The 19,411-nt window shown below is 44.5% G+C and overlaps 1 protein-coding gene across 1 annotated transcript in view; it reads left to right on the top strand.

Annotated features, from left to right (window-relative positions):
- Positions 1 to 1,922, top strand: part of man1a2 (mannosidase, alpha, class 1A, member 2) — a 104,821-nt gene extending 102,899 nt beyond the window's left edge. The window contains 2 exon segments of the mRNA XM_048238802.1: positions 2 to 117; positions 1,672 to 1,922. Of these exon segments, the coding sequence (XP_048094759.1) occupies positions 2 to 117; positions 1,672 to 1,804 (249 nt within the window). The 3' untranslated portion in view covers positions 1,805 to 1,922.
- Positions 1,923 to 19,411: the final 17,489 nt, after the last annotated feature.

The following is a 19,411-nucleotide window of genomic DNA, read 5'->3' as shown; positions in this document are numbered from 1 at the left end:
GGCCATTGATAAGTACTGCCGTGTCAGTGGAGGTTTCTCGGGAGTCAAGGATGTCTACTCCTCCAACCCCACCTATGACGACGTCCAGCAGAGCTTCTTCCTGGCCGAGACGCTCAAGTAAGTCCAACTCTTTCTCCATCACAATGTCTTCAGAGTAACACACACACACACACTTAGAGTCAAGCTCAACCTCAATGAGCCCCGAATTCACGAGTCTCATGATGGCACAAGGAAGCCAGTTCTTAATCACCCTGTCAGAATTATCCTGAATAATCGCCATTCATCATCAATAACTATCATCATTCATTCATTCATGTTAACCAAATTAACCATTGGCACAGAGATGCAAGCTGAACGATCATTTGCAGCCTTTTAGCGATGCAGTGATTAGCACAATTGCATTAGTTCAAATGGTGATTTTGATTAAAAATCGATTCATTGTGCAGCCCCACTTTAAAGGAACAGAGAAGAGGTTTAGGAGTGTAATAATACACTGCTGGAGCCTGTCTTCACGATGACCAGAGGGCTAAGTAGCCCCAAGACCTGCATGCTCCTCCGTACGGAGGCTCTGTGCTGGCCTGTCAAAGAGCAGAGAGGTCGGGTCAGTCGGGCTGCCCAGCTCCACTCAAGCGTGTGAGCTCTTCAATTAGCACCAGCCAGAGGTGGAGGGAACGGGGGGGGGAGGATGAGTGGTTCTGTAGACGGGTAAGACATGAGACACTCGAGGTAGGACTTTTGAAAACTCTCTGTTCTCTGCCTCTGCAGCTGCTGAGATCTGGGTTAGATGATGTCACCACGAGGGCCCAATGTTAACTTTGATTGCAGTTCAATACCAAGCCAATGCTGTACCATCATTGCGTTCAATACCAGAGAAGAGCAGTAATATACAGTGGTGAAAAGACTTCACCATTGGTCAGTGTTGAGCTCACACTAAGGTGTTTTTATTGCGGTGCAGCCAGTTAGATGGACAGGGAGATGAGGGGTGGCAGGCGCGAGATATATATTGATGAATATCAGTGTAACGCGCGAGTCAGAGCTTATCAGAGGTTATCAGAGGTCGACATCGCTCTCCCATTCACTCCTGCAGTTTGTGTGTGTGTGTGTGTGTGTGTGTGTGTGTGTGTCTGCGTGCGTCTGTCTGTCTGTCTGTCTGTCTGTCTGTCTGTCTGTCTGTGTGATTGTGTGAGCGAGAGAGTCAGTCTTGGCTTGTTGGTCTCTACTGCCACCTGCTGGCAGCTCTGCACACACACTCTCCCATCCCCAGTGTGTGTGCAGCAGATTAAAGCTATTGGGATTCAGTTCGTGGCTGCAGGAGGGGGGTGATGGTGGAGGAGCTGTCAGTCGTGCATGAGGTTTTTTTTTCTACGCAGCAGACTGGGATGTGGATGCAGGCTCATGCCAATGGCTCTGTGCCTCTCCCCACACCCTGCTGATGGTGTGTGTGTGTGTGTGTGTGTGTGTGCAAGCATGCATTGTGTCCTGTTCTCTCCTTTTATGGTATGAATTGAATGTTCTTTCTGTTTCTGACTCTCCCTTTTTCCCCTCCTCTCTCCCTCCTTTCTCCTCTTCTCCATCCATCTGTTGATCTCATGCTCTTTTCCTCTCTCACCCTCTTTTTCTCCACCCTGCTTTCTCTCTCCGTCTCTCTTCCTTTCTCTCTTTCTCTCTCAGGTACCTGTATCTGTTGTTCTCCAGTGACGACCTGCTGCCCTTGGAGAGCTGGGTGTTTAACACGGAGGCCCACCCCCTGCCCGTGCTGCACATGGCCAACATCACACTCCCCGGCAGCGAGCCACAGCGATAGAGCCGCCGAGGGGACCGCAACACACACACACGCACGCACACACACACACACACACGCACACACAAGACAGACACACACACACACAGGCTCACGCTCATCCTCCACACACACTCCTATACAGCGCTCCGTTTACCAGCTCACTCCACACAACGCACCTGCAAGGCACACACACACACACACACACACACACACACACACACACACACACACACACACACACACACACACACACACACACACACACACACACACACACACACACACACGGTGTTCTACGGTCCCTTCTCTTCTCTCCCTCTGATCTCCATCAAAGACAGCTGAGAGATGGAGCGAGTGGAGGAGGAGGAGAGGTTGCTCACCTCGAGGAGAGAGAGAGAGAGAGAGAGAGAGAGAGAGAGAGAGAGAGAGAGAGAGAGAGACTGTGTAAGCAGCGCTACGTGAGGAGAGAGAAGGAAGAGAGGAGGGCTAGTGTGTGTGTGGGGGGGGGGGGCTGGATTACCATGGAACTTCCTCTCTCGTTCTGTTGATTCACTCTCTGTCCTGGATGGCTACTCTCGTTCTTTCTTTCGCTCACTCTCTCTCGGTCCATCGTTCTCTCTTCCTGTGTTAGTCTCCCACCCACCGGAAGGACAGAGGGATCTACGTGCTACGTGGTGATTGGCTGTGTGTGGCGCTCTCCCTCTTGACTGGCGGGCTGTGAGCCAACCATATGGCTGCCCTCCTCACTCACAAAGTCAGTTTTGTACACCTGACAAGACAACACCCCCCCCCACCCACCCCCCACCCCTATGGACATGCACAGGGGGCCAAAGGTGTGTGTGTTACTGTGTGGTGTGTGTGTGAAGAGTGAAAGATTCTGTGTGTGTATGTGTGTGTGATGCACTGTGTGTGCAGCAGTTCCACTCAAATGGAGAGGCTCTGAACGAAAGGACAGTTTCCTGAGAACAAGAGCCAAATTAATTGCGCACACAGTGTGTGTGTGTGTGTGTGTGTGTGTGTGTGTGTGTGTGTGTGTTTTTTTTGTTTTCTGGTTTGGTGTGTGTCAGATTTGCCTCTCACTCTCCGCTTCTGCGCTGTGGCACCATGGATGCAAAGTTCTCTGTTGTTGCCCCCCTTCAAAAAAAACCCAGACTTCATGTTGACATGGCGCTCTCATGAACTTTGACCCCTGGACATGGTCACCAGGTTTTATCAGCTGGTTTTGACTCCCACAAACCCACACAGGCGACCTCCGTAACTCTTCGACGTGGACAGAAGCCATGGACCAGCAACGAGGCGGGAATGGATCATTCACTGTTTTCCACTTTGTTTATGTATTTTGGTGTATTTTCTTTTCTTTTCCCTTATTATAGTTCCTCCTGATGTACCTTGGTTTCTAGCAGCCTCTTTCTTTCCTCATTCTCTCACTCCATCTCTCTCCCTCTCCTCCTTCTTTCTCTCATCTCTCTCTCTCGATTGAGTCGTTAGTGTGTAAGCACAGCTGTGGGCTTGTCTATGTGTGTTCTGCTGTAAAACAGATGTTGCCTCATAAGCATACACACACACACACACACACACAGGAGTCACACTCCTCCTATTTGCCAATTCATTCCACACCTTTCCATTCCACACCATCCTTCTCTTTTCAGTGATTTTGTGACTTTTCAGTGACCCTCTCTCTCTCTCTGTCTCTCTCTCCCTCTCTCTCTCTCTAGCTATCTATGTCTCTCTATCTCTCGCTCACTATCTATCTATCTCTCTCGTTCAGGAGTTCTAGGTAAATAAGGATGCTCTTCAGATAGGCGTGCAGGGGAGTTGATTGACATGCTGGGCTGAGCTAATTTATGCCCCTCAGCACACACGCACACACACACGCACACGCACACACACACACACACACACACATCTTCCCTTCCTTCATCTTTATGTGGGCAAGGTCTCTGGGGAGGACACAAAAAGACATGTTGCTTTTTTTTCTTTCTTTTTTTATCATTTGGATTGCTGACATCTTGCTTTGTTCTCTGTTAAAACTGACAAACAATGTTTATGATGGAATCATACAAGTGGGATGTTAAGTTGTTCAGAGCATTCATTTTCACAGCTCACAAAGTAGGAAAATCAACATAATCTTTTTCAAGTAGGCCTGCATATAATTGATTTTGCCTACATACATCTTGAGTTGAATAAAATGGGTCCAGAACCTGTTCCTCAACCTGTCCACTGGCTCCTGAGGCACCTGAACCACTTCCTTAAACTCACCTATCTTTAGGCTCGTCTCTCAGATAGCCTTATTTGGGGTTTTTTAGTCACAAAGCCCTTTGGCCAATCATATCTGAGAATCCTTTTCCACGAGGATGTAAAGCTTGATGTTCTGTGCTGATTTTATGTTGTAAACAGCCGTTGTATGCTCTAATCAGCTGATATGCTCTAAAACACACGGTCTGGTTGGTGGTGTTTCACAGAGGGAACCTTGGTGCCTCCATAGTCACAGTGATGGCTATGACAACGATGACGGTGGTGGTGGTGATGAAAAGTATGGTGATTGTGGTCATGGTCGTGATTGCACAGGGGGCTTAGTAACTCTCAAGAGGATGGTCAGTGAAGCCAGGCGTGACGGGGCAGTGAGGGGCACTTCAGTAGAAACTCGAGCCCTGCCGCTGTGACTCTTATCGGGAGTGGTTGCTTTCCTGTTCTCACAGGAGTGCGTCCGCCCTCTCCCTCTCTCCGTGTGTGGGACTGAAGGAGGGACATCCCCTGGGAAGAAACGACGGAGGGACATCCCCTGGGAAGAAACGACGGAACTCGCAAGGCCTTCGGCAGAAACCACACACACACACCACTGTTTGACCAAGCCCTAGGCCCACACACACCCTTGATTTTTTTATTTTTTTCCTCTTGTTTGTTCTTGTTTGATTTTCCTCTGTTCCACTAAATGGACGCGTTGGACTATGACGCGTGCTCTAAGCAAGAGTGGGAATGACAGACAAAGGACATCTGGTTCCGTCAAGACCCCTCACAATCTCTCTCCCTCGCTGCGTTTCACTGCTGCTTTGTGTTTCCGTATGCAGTGGATGAGCCGCTCAGATACTGCCTCTCCAGGACTCTAGGTGGCAGCACTGGCTGTCTGATGAGTGGATGTGAAGTGCGAGCTCTGAGGTTGCCTTTGGTCGTCCTCACATCACTATGGCGACGCCACCTGCTCTCTGTCCCTGGGAGAAGCCCTGGCCAGCTTAAAAGGCTCTGTTGTCGCCAAGGCGGATTTTGGAAAAAAAAAAAAAAAAACAAGTTTAATCAAAGAAAAAACTTCAAAAAAAGTACGGTGTTCTGTATTTGTATTTTTACTGAACAAAAAAATAATAACTGTAAATATGTTTAAAATGAGACACAAATTCAATAAAGATGTTACAAAAAAGTGAACTGAATAACTAAACATGCTGTATGTCTGTGGTGATTTGTTCTCGCGTCATCTTGATGCACAGTCAGATTCTTAGATTTTTAGATTTTCAGTCAGAGTTAGATTTTATCTCTAGATCTTGAAGCTGTTTTAAACTAACTGTGTCTGTGTGTAGCAGTGTGTAGTTTCCTTGATTAAACATCTCAGGGGACCAGTGATCATCACTTGTGTCTTTGGCCCTGTTTTTAATCTCTTTTCTTTTACCTTAGCTGTCCCAAGTGTTTCTCTCACCAAAACATCCCTTTTCACCCTACTCAAATGTACACAAATCACATAACAGAAGACTGCCAATTTCCCTCTATTTTATATTAGCAACTTTAGTGCTAAATATGCTGTTTATAAAACAAGCTTGGCATCCCCTTTTTTTTTTCTATACTATATTATTATTCTCTCACCCCTAGGTAATTAGTGTTTTGTTTGTTTTGTTTTGTTTTTAGTGAATTTTACAGTTTGTACACATGGAATGTGACTTAAAGGGATATTCCACCATTTTGGGGAATTACGCTAATTTTCCACCTCCCCTCTAGTTAAACAATTGATTTTTACCTTTCAGCCGTTCTCTGAGTCTGGCGATACCCATTTTAGCTCCAGCCTAGCAGCCGGCGTAATAATCAAGGAACGTTGCGAATGTACCATGGGCGCTGCACCACAATGATATCACCCAGCACCTGAAAATAGTTCCCGTAGGCTGTAACTTCCAGCAACAAGTTTGAGCTGCAGCAGATTATTACGCTGGAATGAGAGTATAGTTCAAGTATAAGTATACTCTTTAGATCCCGTGAGGGAAATTTGGTCTCTGCATTTATCCCAATCCGTGAATTAGTGAAACACACAGCACAGAGTGTACACACAGTGAGGTGAAACCCAGAGCAGTGAGCTGCCTGCCAAAGCGGCGCTCGGGGAGCAGTGAGGGGTTAGGTGCCTTGCTCAAGGCCATTTCAGCCGTGGATGTGGGCATGGGAGAACACAGTGCTCAACTGCCCACATTTTTCCTACTGGGTCGGGGATCGAATCGGCAACCATTCGGTTACAAGCCCAAAGCCCTAACCAGTAGGCCACGGCTGCGCCTCGATCAGTCAAATCAGCCTAGAAAATCGCCACGTTTCACTTACCGTTAGTCTCATTACACTTTCAAACTTGAGAAGAGACAAGTTTTAAATAGGAAAATTACCGGAAATCTTAGTCACTTTTAAGCGTGATGCTAGTGGGCGAGATGCTAATGGTCAGAGGTGGGAGTAAGTCACACATGTGCAAGTCTCAAGCAAGTTCAAGTCATTTTTTGTGACAGTCAAGCAAGTCAAGTCAAGTCATAGCTTGGGTCAAGCAAGTCAAGTCATAGCCAAATCATTGAAATTCATGATCATTTAACCATGTTTTCATTTTAAAATAAGCTACAATAGGCTAGTTATGAACTGCTGGAGTTTTATTTGTAACAAACAAATAGACATTGCATTCATTCAAGCCACATAGCCTACATCTGGACGGTTTATAGAATAAGATGAAATGTATAGGCTACGAATAAAAATAAATGTATTTCAAGTAGACCTATTATAAAATAGCCTATTATTGTTTCAATATGCCTCAAATATTAGGTAGCCTAAGCTACATCAAATCATGAAAATATATTCAAACAGTTTAAGTTACACCTGTCCTGACCTGTCACATCTCCAGGGAACCAATAATGATCAATCAATCAAACGCTGCCGCCGCCGTCACTGCCAAAGTTTGACAAGCGTGACAGCGCAATTGGTTTTAGAAGGGTTTAGGACCGTCAATGCTATATCATATTATACATAATAAGAAGATTCAAAGAGTCATCATCAGGTGGGACATGGATTGTACACTTATTCAGCAGGCCAGACCAGAGTTTCCAAATGGCACAAACTGAAGAATAGTACAATCCGTCTCCCACCTGATGATGACTCTGAGTCACACCTCATGACTGCTCAGATGAGATAGCAGTGATGATGAGAGGAGTCTCTCCGAGAGAGAGATAGACTCCTGACAGGCAGCCGTCCAACCACATGCTCATTGCACCCCTACCTATGAGCCTACTTCAGTCCATCAACTATCACACCAGCTAACACACGTGATCAATGCTTCGTTAACCTCTGGCACATTTCCAACAGCATTCAAAACAGCCCGGGTAACACCGTTACTTAAGAAAACTTCTCTCAACCCTGCTCAAGTTGAGAACTACCATCCTGAACTACCACCTTTCCTATCCAAAGGTCAAAGTCAAAGTCTGCTTTATTGTCAATTTCTTCACATGTCAAGACATACAAAGAGATCGAAATTGCGTTTCCTACTATCCCACGGTGGAGACAAGACATATTTTACCAATTAGGTCCACAGACAAACATAACATTCAAGTAAACAATATAAAAAGTAAAAATAAGAAGGCACATACAATGAAGAAATAAGAGCAGCAAAATTTGGTAGCAATTGTGCATACAGTAGACAGTCAATATAATAGTGCAAAAGTCAGGCCAATAAATGTCTGAGGTAGTTTTGTTTGACATAAGTATGCAAGTGGCATAGTGGTGCAAGTTATGTAAGAGCAGCAGAAGTGTGTTCAGGACAACAGGACAACAACAACAAGTTGCAAGTGTACAAGTGGAGTAGTGCAAGGCAGCCATTGTGGGTCTAAAAGTCCAGGATGTTATGTAGCTGAGGGATGGAGGTGGGAAGGGGGTTCAGGATCCTAACAGCCTGGTGTATGAAGCTGTTGGTGAGTCTGGTGGTGCAGGAGCGCAGGCTTCTGTACCTCTTCCCAGAGGGCAGTAGATCAAACAAATTGTGAGCGGGGTGACTTGCATCACTCACAATTGTGGTCGCCTTTGGCGGGTGAGGTGGGAGGTGTAAATGTCCTTCAGGGAGGGAGTGAAGCACCAATAATCCTTCCAGCTGTGTTCACTATGCGCTGCAGGGCTTTCCTGTTGTATTCAGTGCAGCTTCGCCCCACACAGCGATACAGCTGGAGAGGATGCTCTCAATGGTGCCTCGGTAGAATGTGGTCATGATGGCTGGTGGAGCATTTGCTCGCCTGAGTTTCCGCAGGAAGTACAGGCGGGCTGAGCTTTCTTAGCCAGTGATGCAGTGTTGGTGGTCCAGGAGAGGTCTTCACTGATGTGCACCCCAGGAATTTGGTGCTGCTCACTCTCTCCACCACAGCACCGTCGATGGTCAGTGGCAGGTGTTGGGTGTGACCCTCTGAGGAAGTCAACAACAATCTCCTTGGTCTTGCTGGCGTTCAGCAGGAGGTTGTTGTCCCTGCACCACATGGTCAGAAGGTCGACCTCCAACCTGTATTGAGTCTTGTCGCCCTTGGTGATGAGACCCACCAGAGTTGTGTCGTCAGCAAATTTCACTATGTGGTTGTTGCTGTAGGTTGTAGTGCAGTCATGCGTCAAGGTATCGAACAAGCAGTCTCCAAACAGGTCTCTGAATTCCTCTCACCGAACAACCTTCTGGATCTAAATCAATCTGGGTTCAAGAGGGGCCACTCAACCGAAACGGCTCTGCTGTCTGTAATAGAAGCCTTAAAGGAACCCAAGGCGACCGCTCAGTCATCAGAACTCATTCTACTTGACTTATCAGCAGCCTTTGACACTGTTAATCAACGCATCCTTCTCTCTTACTCTTAAACATGGGAATCTCCAGTTCTGCTCTCTCCTGGTTTGAATCCTACCTCACAGAATGCTCGTTTAATGTATCATGGCTTGGACAGCTGTCCGCACCTCACTATCTCAGCACAGGGGTCCCCCAGGGCTCAGTGCTGGGCCCTCTTCTCTTTGCTATCTACACCACCTCTTTGGGACAGATTATCTGGCTTCTCATTCCACTGATATGCAGACAACACACAGCTCTATATGTCCTTTCCACCGTATGACCCCTTGGTCTCGGCATGGATCTTGGATTGCCTCTCAGACATACAGTATACATGGATGAAGGCAAACCACCTCCAGCTAAACCTCTCAAAAACCAAACTGCTGGTCCTTCCAGCTAAACCTACTATACATCATGGCATCAACATCAAAATTGACTCCCTGTCTGTTACACCTACAGGGCTGCAAGAAATGTATGAGTCGTTCTTGACAACCAACTAGCCGTTTCGCACTCTACAACATATGGAAAATCAAGACTTACTTGACTCAAGATGCTGCAGCTCCTGGTACAGGCAATAGTAATCTCACGACTCGACTACTGTAACGCCTTCCTGACAGGTCTCCCAGCCTGCACAGTGAAACCCACTTCAGATGATCCTGAACGCGGCAGTGCGCCTGGTCTACAAACAACCCAAAAAGGCACATGTTACCCCACTGCTCATCCAGCTACACTGGCTACCTATGGCTGCCCACATTCAAGTCTCTAACGCTTGCCGACAAAGTAGTCTCTGGTTCTGCTCCCACCTACTTGAATGCCCTCATACAAGCATATGCTACCTCCCGACTGCTGCGCTCCACAGATTTACGACGTCTAGCTCTGCCACCGGTATGCTCAGGTCAATCCAAACTTTTTTCATTTGTTGTTCCTTGTTGGTGGAACGCACTACCAGTTCCTACTAGAGCAGGGGCATCCCTCTCCATCTTTAAAAAACTCCTGAAGACCCAGCTCTTCAGAGAATATCTGCTCTCGTAGCACTACTTACAACTAGCTAATTCTAGCACTTACCACCGGACTACAACTGACACTTGACTGTATAAAAACAGCACTCACTCTTATTGTGCTCTACCTTTTTACATTGTTTTAAATTGTTCTAGTATTGTTGAGAGAATTGTTCTAAAGCTTTAAACTGTTTACCATGTTGTAAGTCGCTTTGGCTAAAAAATTGGCGTCTGCCAAATGTAATGTAATGTGATGTAATGAGTCAGTGGGAAGATTCAGATGGAGAATCTTTTTAGTTCATTCAAATAAATAATTCGTTTGAGCAGATCTTCCATTTGAGCCTATATTACAGCTTTATGACAATTTTGAAAAATTGACATTTTACTCAATGAGTGCCAAAAACGTAATATTACGTTTTTTCTTCCCATGCGTTGAGTGCATAGGGTTGAGTGCCAAAAACGTAATATTACGTTTTTAGCTTTTTTTTTAATTACGAAACTAGACACTCTAATACACCTTATATGTGATTTTGGGAACTCTGTGATGAATGGAAATGAAATATATGGCGATCGTGAAACTCATGAAAGCGCACAATTTGGACATTTTATCATAACTTCGGTTGCGCTTTGGGTGAATCAGTGGCGCATGCACGCCAGGTCAAAACCAGGCCATTTTCGTGGGTCTATCACTAGGTGGCAGTCTCGCCAGGTCTCGCTGATCACTTCCTGGAATGTTTACACAAGTAAGTACAGCTCCATTGTACCTGCAATCTGCTGCAGTTCCGCTAGGGGTGATCACGAATAAGTGCAAAAACAATGGGGGACTATGGAGCTAGACGGCTAAATGTGTCTCTTTAACCTGGTTGTCCTTGAAAAATCGAAGATTGGATTGTGGTTTCTGCAAGATCAATATGGATTATAGGTCAAAAGTTGAATGAGCAGTACTTATGTCCTTTTCGATTTCTTACAGGTTGGGTCGTTGTTGCCCACAACTCACTAGCTTTCTGCTAATGAATGGCGTCATTGACACATTTGAATGGCTTTTAGAACAAATAAGTGACTCAAAAATATAATACTCAGCGGTGTGTATTTTCTCTGCCCTCTCTTTCGCATGCAACATTCAAATTTCTGGCCAAAAAATTATATCCTGAGAAAAGTGGATTTGAGGGGTACAGCTCCATAGCCCTCCATTCATTCTGCACTTATTTGTGAGCGCCCTCATGTGGAACTAGAATTGGAACTGCAACCAGTTCAGAAACCGGAAGCTTCCCGAGAGTGGCGGTTCTCCCCTTATTAGACATTCTCTGGTAACAGGCAACACTTCATATTTCATGAAAGACGTTATATCTCCATTTCTAGAAAAAAACAGCGATTTTGATGAAAACTAGCCACTGTTTAGCTTGGGATTTCTCAGGAACAGAGGCGTGTAGAAATACGGTTTGCACCCACGAGGAGCTTAAAGTCTCACCTTTTAATCGAGAGCTATTCTCGTGTTCATAGCTATAACACAGAATATGCTGTGGCTGTACAAAAATCATCAACAATGGTCTAGATTGCTGGCACTCTAGGACAAAGCTCCCGAAAACAGCTTGGCATTCAATGAGTTAAAGAGCCAAAAATTGGCGGCCATCTTGAATTTGAAGGTCAAAAATAGGTCAAATCAATACATTTAAATCATTCATGAATTTCTTGACCAAAATAGTCTCAGAAACCATGTGTAATGCAGCACTGTGGGCAAAACCATTAAAAAGTTAATGTCCAGCTTGGCCTATGGTAGCTATTTTGGATAGGGCTCTCACAAAATTTCCCCACATTTTTGTGAGGGGCACCCCGGCAATTTTTTTTTCTTTATAGGTTTATAACCTTTATAGATAACAAATCTAGTGAGAAACGAACCTTCGCTCTCCACGGTCACATGTGAAATAAGCTACTTTTCTATGCTGATTGCTGGCAGTTAGCTAGGCCTACTTACTGTTGTTAGCCTACTACTAGGCTGTAACGAATGGAACAGGGACGTGTTTAAGAGGGAGGGAGAAAGAAAGGCGCTTACTTTATAGGTTACATTGGCAACATTTTCGCTAGATTAAACTTAGACAAGAAAATGTTTCACTTTGCCATTTCACACATTTTAACCTAATATGGCGTTAACTAAAAGCATAATAGATTCAAAGCCAACTCTTAACATGCCTCAAATTTGAGTTTTGGGTTTCTAACACGACTAACTTCGGATGAAAATCAACGTGGTGATGGTTAGGCTATGTCGCTATTTTGCACACTTGCAGACGCATGCAACAGCACTTAAGCAGATTTAACTCCTTAATATCTATGAAATATAAATATCTATGAAAAAAATAAACAGTCAAGTCATTTCAAGTCATTTGTCTCAAGTCTAAGTCAAGTCTCAAGTCATGAATAGCAAGTCAAAGTCAAGTCGAGTCTTTTATACATGTTGATCAAGCAAGTCTCAAGTCTTAAAAAATGTGACTCGAGTCTGTCTCGAGTCAAGTCATGTGACTCGAGTCCCCCATGTCTGCTAATGGTCTAATCCGATTCAATGGTCTACTGTATGCTAGGCTGGAGCTATAAGTGGTATTGCCAGACTGGAGAAAGGTAAAAATCAATTGTTTAACTCGAGGGGAGGTGGAAAATGAGCATAATTTCCCAAATGGTGGAATATCCCTTTAAAGTAGTTCAAAACTGGATCTGATAGATACTTAAATGACTTGTTTCTTTTTCCTGTTGTTGGTCTTTGTCACTGATACAGAGCGCTCATGTTTTTGGCATCAGTCTTTTCTTGGCCCTACTTGGCCCTGTCAATATGTTCAGAAATTATCTTCCAGGTAAGAACATATCTGCCAGAGATTTTTGAAAAGAAGTAGTCTGTGTGTTTTGATACAATAAGTTAATCTAAACCCTGGACAAAGATCAGAAATGTTTGAAGAGCAGTAGTGTGTATCTGTGTGTGTGTTTGTGTGTGTGTGTTTTGTGATACAGTGGTTAACCTTAATACTTTAGATGTCTATGTTGATTTAAAGTTATCTTACTCCTCTTGCCCTAGCTGTTTTAGTTTCCTTGTTTACTTTTGTCCCTCTGAGAGATTCCAGCCCTGTCATCCTGTACAGGATTGCGTGACTGGTCGTGTGTAAATAAAGATGGGAATCCCTGCGATGAGAGAAGCCCATCTCATCTCCCAGATGACCTGACCTCATATGGTCTCTTTTGACCTTCGCCTACAGACTAGTGTTGCACGGTGTATCGATACTAAAAAGGTATCACGATGCCTTCACGCAAAAAAACGATGCGTTTTCCGACGTTTTTAGAATCGATACTTCATTAAAATTAACGTTCTGTGTCTGCGTGAACTGCTGCTCTCACTGCTCCTTGCACGCATCTAGGCAAGTGGGCGTGTCAAGCAGGCAGCTCTGAGTGAGTGAGCGCGCAGCCAACGTCAACATACAGTAGTTCTTTGCTGACAGTCCTCGGCCTTGTGGATAAAACAAAAGGTGAAGTGAAATCTGCAACTATTTCGGATACATCACGAATAGTGAAGGCAAGCCGTCAGCAGAGGTGGAAAAAGTACGAAAATATTGTACTCAAGTAAAAGTACCAATACCTTGATGAAACATTACTCAAGTACAAGTTAAAATACCGATCTGAAAATGTACTTAAGTAAAAGTAAAAAAAGTAGTTCATTTAAAATGTACTTTAAGTAAAAATTACTTAGTTACTTTTTTTTGGGGGTTCCAGAACAACCAGTTTTACCAGAGACTTTCTAATGAGGAGATACAGCACTCAAAAAATCCTCCATAGTAATGCATGGGGTTAGTCAGTTGTCTACAAATATCACAACCCTTCGTTGGCAAAACGTTGACATGTGAATACATTGAGCCAATCTTGTGGTGTGTTGTAAAATACATTGAGCCAATCATGTGGTGTGCTGTGAAGACATAGTGCCAATCATCTGTTGTGATCTCGCTGCTGGAGCAAGATTGGTGTCGTGAAGCCTTACGCTGCGCATTTCTGCCGAAATAGATGCGATAAGTGCCCAAAAAGTGTTGCAATATGGCCGCCCGGTGGAGGTACTTGCCTGAAAAGGACTTTGGTCTAGCTTTCGAGTTGCTGCAGCCAGCAGCTAAAGGCAGCCATGTTCATGCTCCCAGTGTGTGGCGCTGTAGCTGCAGCAACTCCAGCTAGGTAAAACCGATTGTTTCAGTTTTGTTCATACCGACAGTACTTTCGGTGGCGTTGAGAAATGGAGATCTCTGTGAAAAATCACGGAGTTCTCCTTTAAGTTTGAGCAGTAGTTGATTTTCAAAGTTAGTTGCACTCATCCTTGCAGGTCGCTTTGCAGTGAACAGTAATCCAACTGAAAAGCCCCTCACAGGCAGCTGAGGCAGGGAGGCCAATGTTGAGTTGTTTTTATATTTGGAAACAAGCAGAAGGTTCAGCAGATTAAAGGGCGTCCCGAACTGGGGGAGAGTGGGAAGTATAGGGCCCCAATGGAGGAGAGGGCCCATGAAAAAATTTATTGATGTTTTAGTCTAGCCTAAGTGAAACGAGTATGGTTCTCTGGGATAAAGCGAACCTTCCTTCATCAATGAATTTTGACGAGACATAACGAGCTGTAATCATAGGGTGCTAGCGTGATGAAAGCGCCAATGTTCACGCCAGAATAACATTACCATAACTTGTAAACAATCTATTTCATGTTAGGTCAGTACTACTGGTAATATTTGTCATGGCATGTAGACTGCAATTTGTTCAATAAAGTATTGTCCAGATGTAGGATAGGCTACCCGAAATGCGCTAATTAAAGCCCACAGCATCAAAGCGTGTTGAGTCCTAATAATAATAGCGGGTTATTGTTACGTGGTAGCAAATCATGTTATCAAAAGAAATAGGCGTAGGCTAATGTAGGAATGCACACAGACATATTGCAACAGGTAATGGTGTAGGCCTATCTGACAAAGACCTGAGAGGTTGGAATGTCGCGACTTGTACACTGGGCAAAGAAGACTATCCTCACATTTTTCCCTTTGCAACTGTCAAAGAAATCCCATGAACACAGGGAAGGCCTAGGGAAGCCTATACTGTATATCAAATGGCCTAAAGATTAGGCCCCTCTGCATAGCATTCAGTGATTTGCATGCAGTAATTTCAACACTGACCTTGATCTAGCCTAGTTTGGCTAATTAAAGCTACTTTATTGGCAAAACACAACACAATGTAAATGAACTATAACAAAAAATAAAGGACTTAATCACACAAAGTAGGCCTACTATTTTACTGACTATAAAAATAATAATTGCATTAGGAAGTTTAGAACCCAGAATTGACCTGCACACTACAAAAGTGCACCGAATTCAACACAAATTACTAAATACACTTGGAGGAGGTATGAGTCCTTTCTTTTCCAGATATCTTAGGATTTCGCCGTAGTATCGTTTCAGTATCGAGCATCGTGATATTTATGGCAGGTATCGTATCGTTATCTTGGCATTTATCGGCAAAACCACACGGCCATTAAAGACCAGAATATCCGAGCATCGTTCCAATATCAGAAACCATGACCCCAAAAGCCCGGTGGCTGTTCATTTTACTCAGTGCTCTCACAATCTGTCTTCACTGCGCTACTGTGGAATAGAAGTGGTCAAAACACCCACTAGGGGGGGTGATATTAACTCTTTACTTCTAAAAAAAGAAGCGTTTTGGATTTACACACTGGACACTCTAGCCCCTAGAGGAATGAATGAAGAGTTTGACTTGCGTCCCTTTCTATGAACTGACCTTGGCCTTTTTGGACTGTTGTGTTGATCTGTAGCATGGTGTAATATCTTTCTGATCCTGAATTCCAGTCTGTTAGCTTTGTCCTGATCGGTTCCTTCTTTGATGTTGTTCATGTTGTGTATATATCGCACATATTGATGTGGCTGCCTGTAACATTTATGTAATTTTTGGATTATTCACTACTCCTCAATGTGATCTAGTGGTACTATCTGGTATGAGTGCATTGAAATACTGTTGTGCTTTGTGTTATTTATTGCACGTTGGCACTTTTTATTGTATTGTATTGTGCATTATTGCATTTTTGCACACTGCATTTTGCACACTAGCACTTGAAGCACTTTGCACTCGGCACTTTAATCACTTGCATCATGTGATGTCAGGTGTTCAATTAGTATAAGTATGGGCTGCTAGGTACCTGTCTTATGTCTGAGGAAGGGCAGTGTGCCCCGAAACGTCACATGTGGTGAATAAAAAGAAAAAAATAATGGAGCTCAAGTGTGCCGGACTTCTTTGTAATTTTTATTGTCACTTTCTGAGTCCAGCACCTACTTTTTTAACATTTAGATGTGCACACCTTTTTCTACATTATAAGGTATCGTATCGAAGTCATAATTTTGGTATTATGACAACACTACTACAGACCTTGCCTGCAGACCTTATCAGACACCGGTGTGCTCATAAAAAAAAAAATCTCACTTAGACACTCCTAATTGTAAATAATATCCATGCATGGAGATGCACAGTACAACGTTACAATCATTAGGTGGCAGCATTAAATATTTGAGCTGTGGTGGCGCTGCAAATATTTGCAAAGGGGAAATAATGTGTTGGTTTTCATGTTTGTCGCCAGCTGCCAGGTGTTGACATACCGGCAATATGTCCTGTTCCATCACGTCACTTGTAACCAAGAGTTATGGCACAGAAACTAATCCAGTATCAAATATGTTTCATGAATGGGGATCAGAATGCTACTTAATCCTTATTGCTTTAATTTAGTTTTGTGCAAAAAGAAATTAAACATTAACTACCGGTATTGTAATAACTGACGTACATTCTTGCGTAGTCTTGTCTTTTCAAGGAAATGCTGTAGAAGTCAATTGAAATTCAAAGCACATATTTTGGTCACTAAGATATGTGCAGGGTTGGTGGCATTCTGGTGGTTTTTCAATCTTGGATTGGGAGCCAGTTTATGTTTCACAGGGTTATTTTTGTGGCCTTTCTGTCTCTGCCAATGATGTCACCCTAATGCAGTCACTCTGACCTAGAGAGTTGAATGACCCTATGATTAGGCAACACTTTTTTCACCTTCCACACATTTACATTAATCCCTTTCCCATAAACAAGTTGCATTTCATGAAATTATCCATTTTGACTGGACAGCCTGATCTATCTCCTCTACCTTATATGTCATTGGCAGTCTTCTATCTAGTCTTGTCCAAAACTACCACACTGTCCTCTACCACAGTGATGACCTGTCAATTCACTCTCTTCACATCATGACATTTTCAATCGCAGCAGGTATGGTGACCACAATCCGTGTCCGTGCTTTGGACAATAACTTGAGCTGATGGAAGTTATTCTTTTAACCGCACATGCCCTATCATGAATACACACATTCAGTACTGTAGGACAGAGGTTGACCTGACTAAGAGTCTGGCCAGTTTCCATGTTTACACGCTGCAATTAAAGGCCATTAATAGCTTCCAGTCTCTACTGAGCATATGGCTCCCAGCATCAAATGATCTAGATTAGCTTGAGATTTACTCCCCACCCTGTTGAGCATGTTTGTGTGTGTGTGTGTGTGCACGTGTGTGTGTGTGTGTTGTTCTTTATGGGGTGTGTGTCTGTTGTGTATTACAGATGTCTAATGTTTCCACACAGGCCCACGCTCTCTCCTCAGTTTCATGATGTTTGGAGGTGGTGGGATTACCCCAATCAGATCAGACAAGGACAACGACAAAGACTGGGAAGAAACTGCACAACATACTTTACATTTTTTTTATTTTTTTTTTCTTTCCCCTTGGTCTCAGAAGAGGGGGAAACTGACTTCCTGTTCTTTCACTCACTCACTCACCCTCCTAATGGGGGAGTCGATGGGCCACTGGAAAAAGTGAGAGGTGTGTGTGTGGGGGGTGGTTCTGGGTAGATAATATCCCCAAAGGACCGCAGCAGCAGCACTAAGGGGTATTCCCTTTTACTTGAGTGCGTCTGGGCTATTTGGGTCGCTCAGATCTCTTGGAGAGGTTCACACCCTTAATCCCCTCTGTGCTGTTCCACCAGGGCCATCCGCCCACCCCTGGTGTCTAGCACACACATTCTCTCCCTCTTACACACACACACACACACACACACACACACAGTCTAGGTCTCTTGGTCACATAAGCAGTCTGGTTTAGTCTCTCCATCTGTGTCTTGATGACTCACATCTCTCCTCTGTTATGCTGGACCGTACACACACACACACACTCTCTCATGCTCCCGGTCACCCTCTCTGTCCTGCGCAGCCCAGATCTCCCCTCTACTCCCTGTTTTCCATTTGTCAACAGCAGCGCTGCACAGGGCCAGTGGAGATGTGTCAGTACCAGCGCAGCCAAGAGTCTCATTTCATCTCTCCTCCCTGGCAGTGGCTGTTGATCACAGGCTGCAGGCTGGTGTTGGAGGTTGGGGGTGGATTGGTTTATTGCACACACACACACACACACACCTCTGGGCCCTGTGCTTTCTTAACACCCCTCTGCCCTCATGTAAAGCGACAGGCGCAATTATTTTTCAGCTGCAGCCCATTAGCAGGGGTCACCGTGGAGATGTTCCAGGGGGCGCGCTCAATGGAAACGCTGTGTCTGAGCCGATCCACTGTGGAATGCTCCGGAGGGGGTTTCCGGTGGTGAGGAGGTGCTGCCGAGGGCATTGGCGATGTCCGTTGTCCATGCCCCTGGTTTCTAGCATCTGTGTGGCAAACCTTGTAGTGCGTCATTGGCAGTCAATAGGTAGAGGAAAGTATCTGAAGCTGTAGCCTGCTGCTGTGGGTTAATTAGGACAGAAGAACTGTTGTGATGTCAGAGGAAGCGCTAGGTTATTAATGACACAATGAGTCACTGTGCAGTTACAGTGAGGGGGGGGGTAACGTTTGTGTACTGCGTAAATGTCTGCAAACGTAGTGGAGTGTTTAATGTGTTAATAGCATGTGTGTGTTTGTTTGTCTGTGTTAGCTGGTAACCTGACAGTGCATCTGTGTGTGTGTGTGTGTGACAGTCAGTCAGTGTGTACTTTCCTATGTTAATGGCTGGCCCGGGTTAACCATCCGTAGCTTGGGCTGTGAGTCATTTCCACTTGGCACGGAGCTAGGCACCGGCAGGTGGCCCTGCTTCAGGGTATTAAAAAATGCTTTGGTCCCCAGCAGAAAAACAGCACCATGGCGTTCTCTGCCTCCTCCTCCTCCTCCTCATCTTTACTTAGGGGTGAGTCCAAACATGGGCCTCCCTAGTCCTTAGCCCTGAGGCTGTGTTGCACAGAACACCAGAGTTTACTTAAAGTCAAAGGATCATAAACCTGCAAATGTTTTTTTTTACTCTCATAAGAATGAATACCTTAATCATGTAAGGAATACTGTTCACTTTACTGTTTGTTTAGTTTACTGTCTTACAGTTCACTTTACTTTTTGTTTAGTAATGGGTGCAATGCAACAGCAGATACATCATTTGTGGTAAAAATAAACCTAACAAATAGAGACATTTGTTTGTGTGCTCAGTGTTCTTTATGATTCCATAGCATCTATAATAT

This window comes from Alosa alosa, chromosome 3, assembly GCF_017589495.1.
Source record: "Alosa alosa isolate M-15738 ecotype Scorff River chromosome 3, AALO_Geno_1.1, whole genome shotgun sequence".
NCBI lineage: Eukaryota > Metazoa > Chordata > Actinopteri > Clupeiformes > Clupeidae > Alosa > Alosa alosa.
Note: the sequence above shows the minus strand (reverse complement) of the source record. Positions and strands in the feature narration are given on the sequence as shown.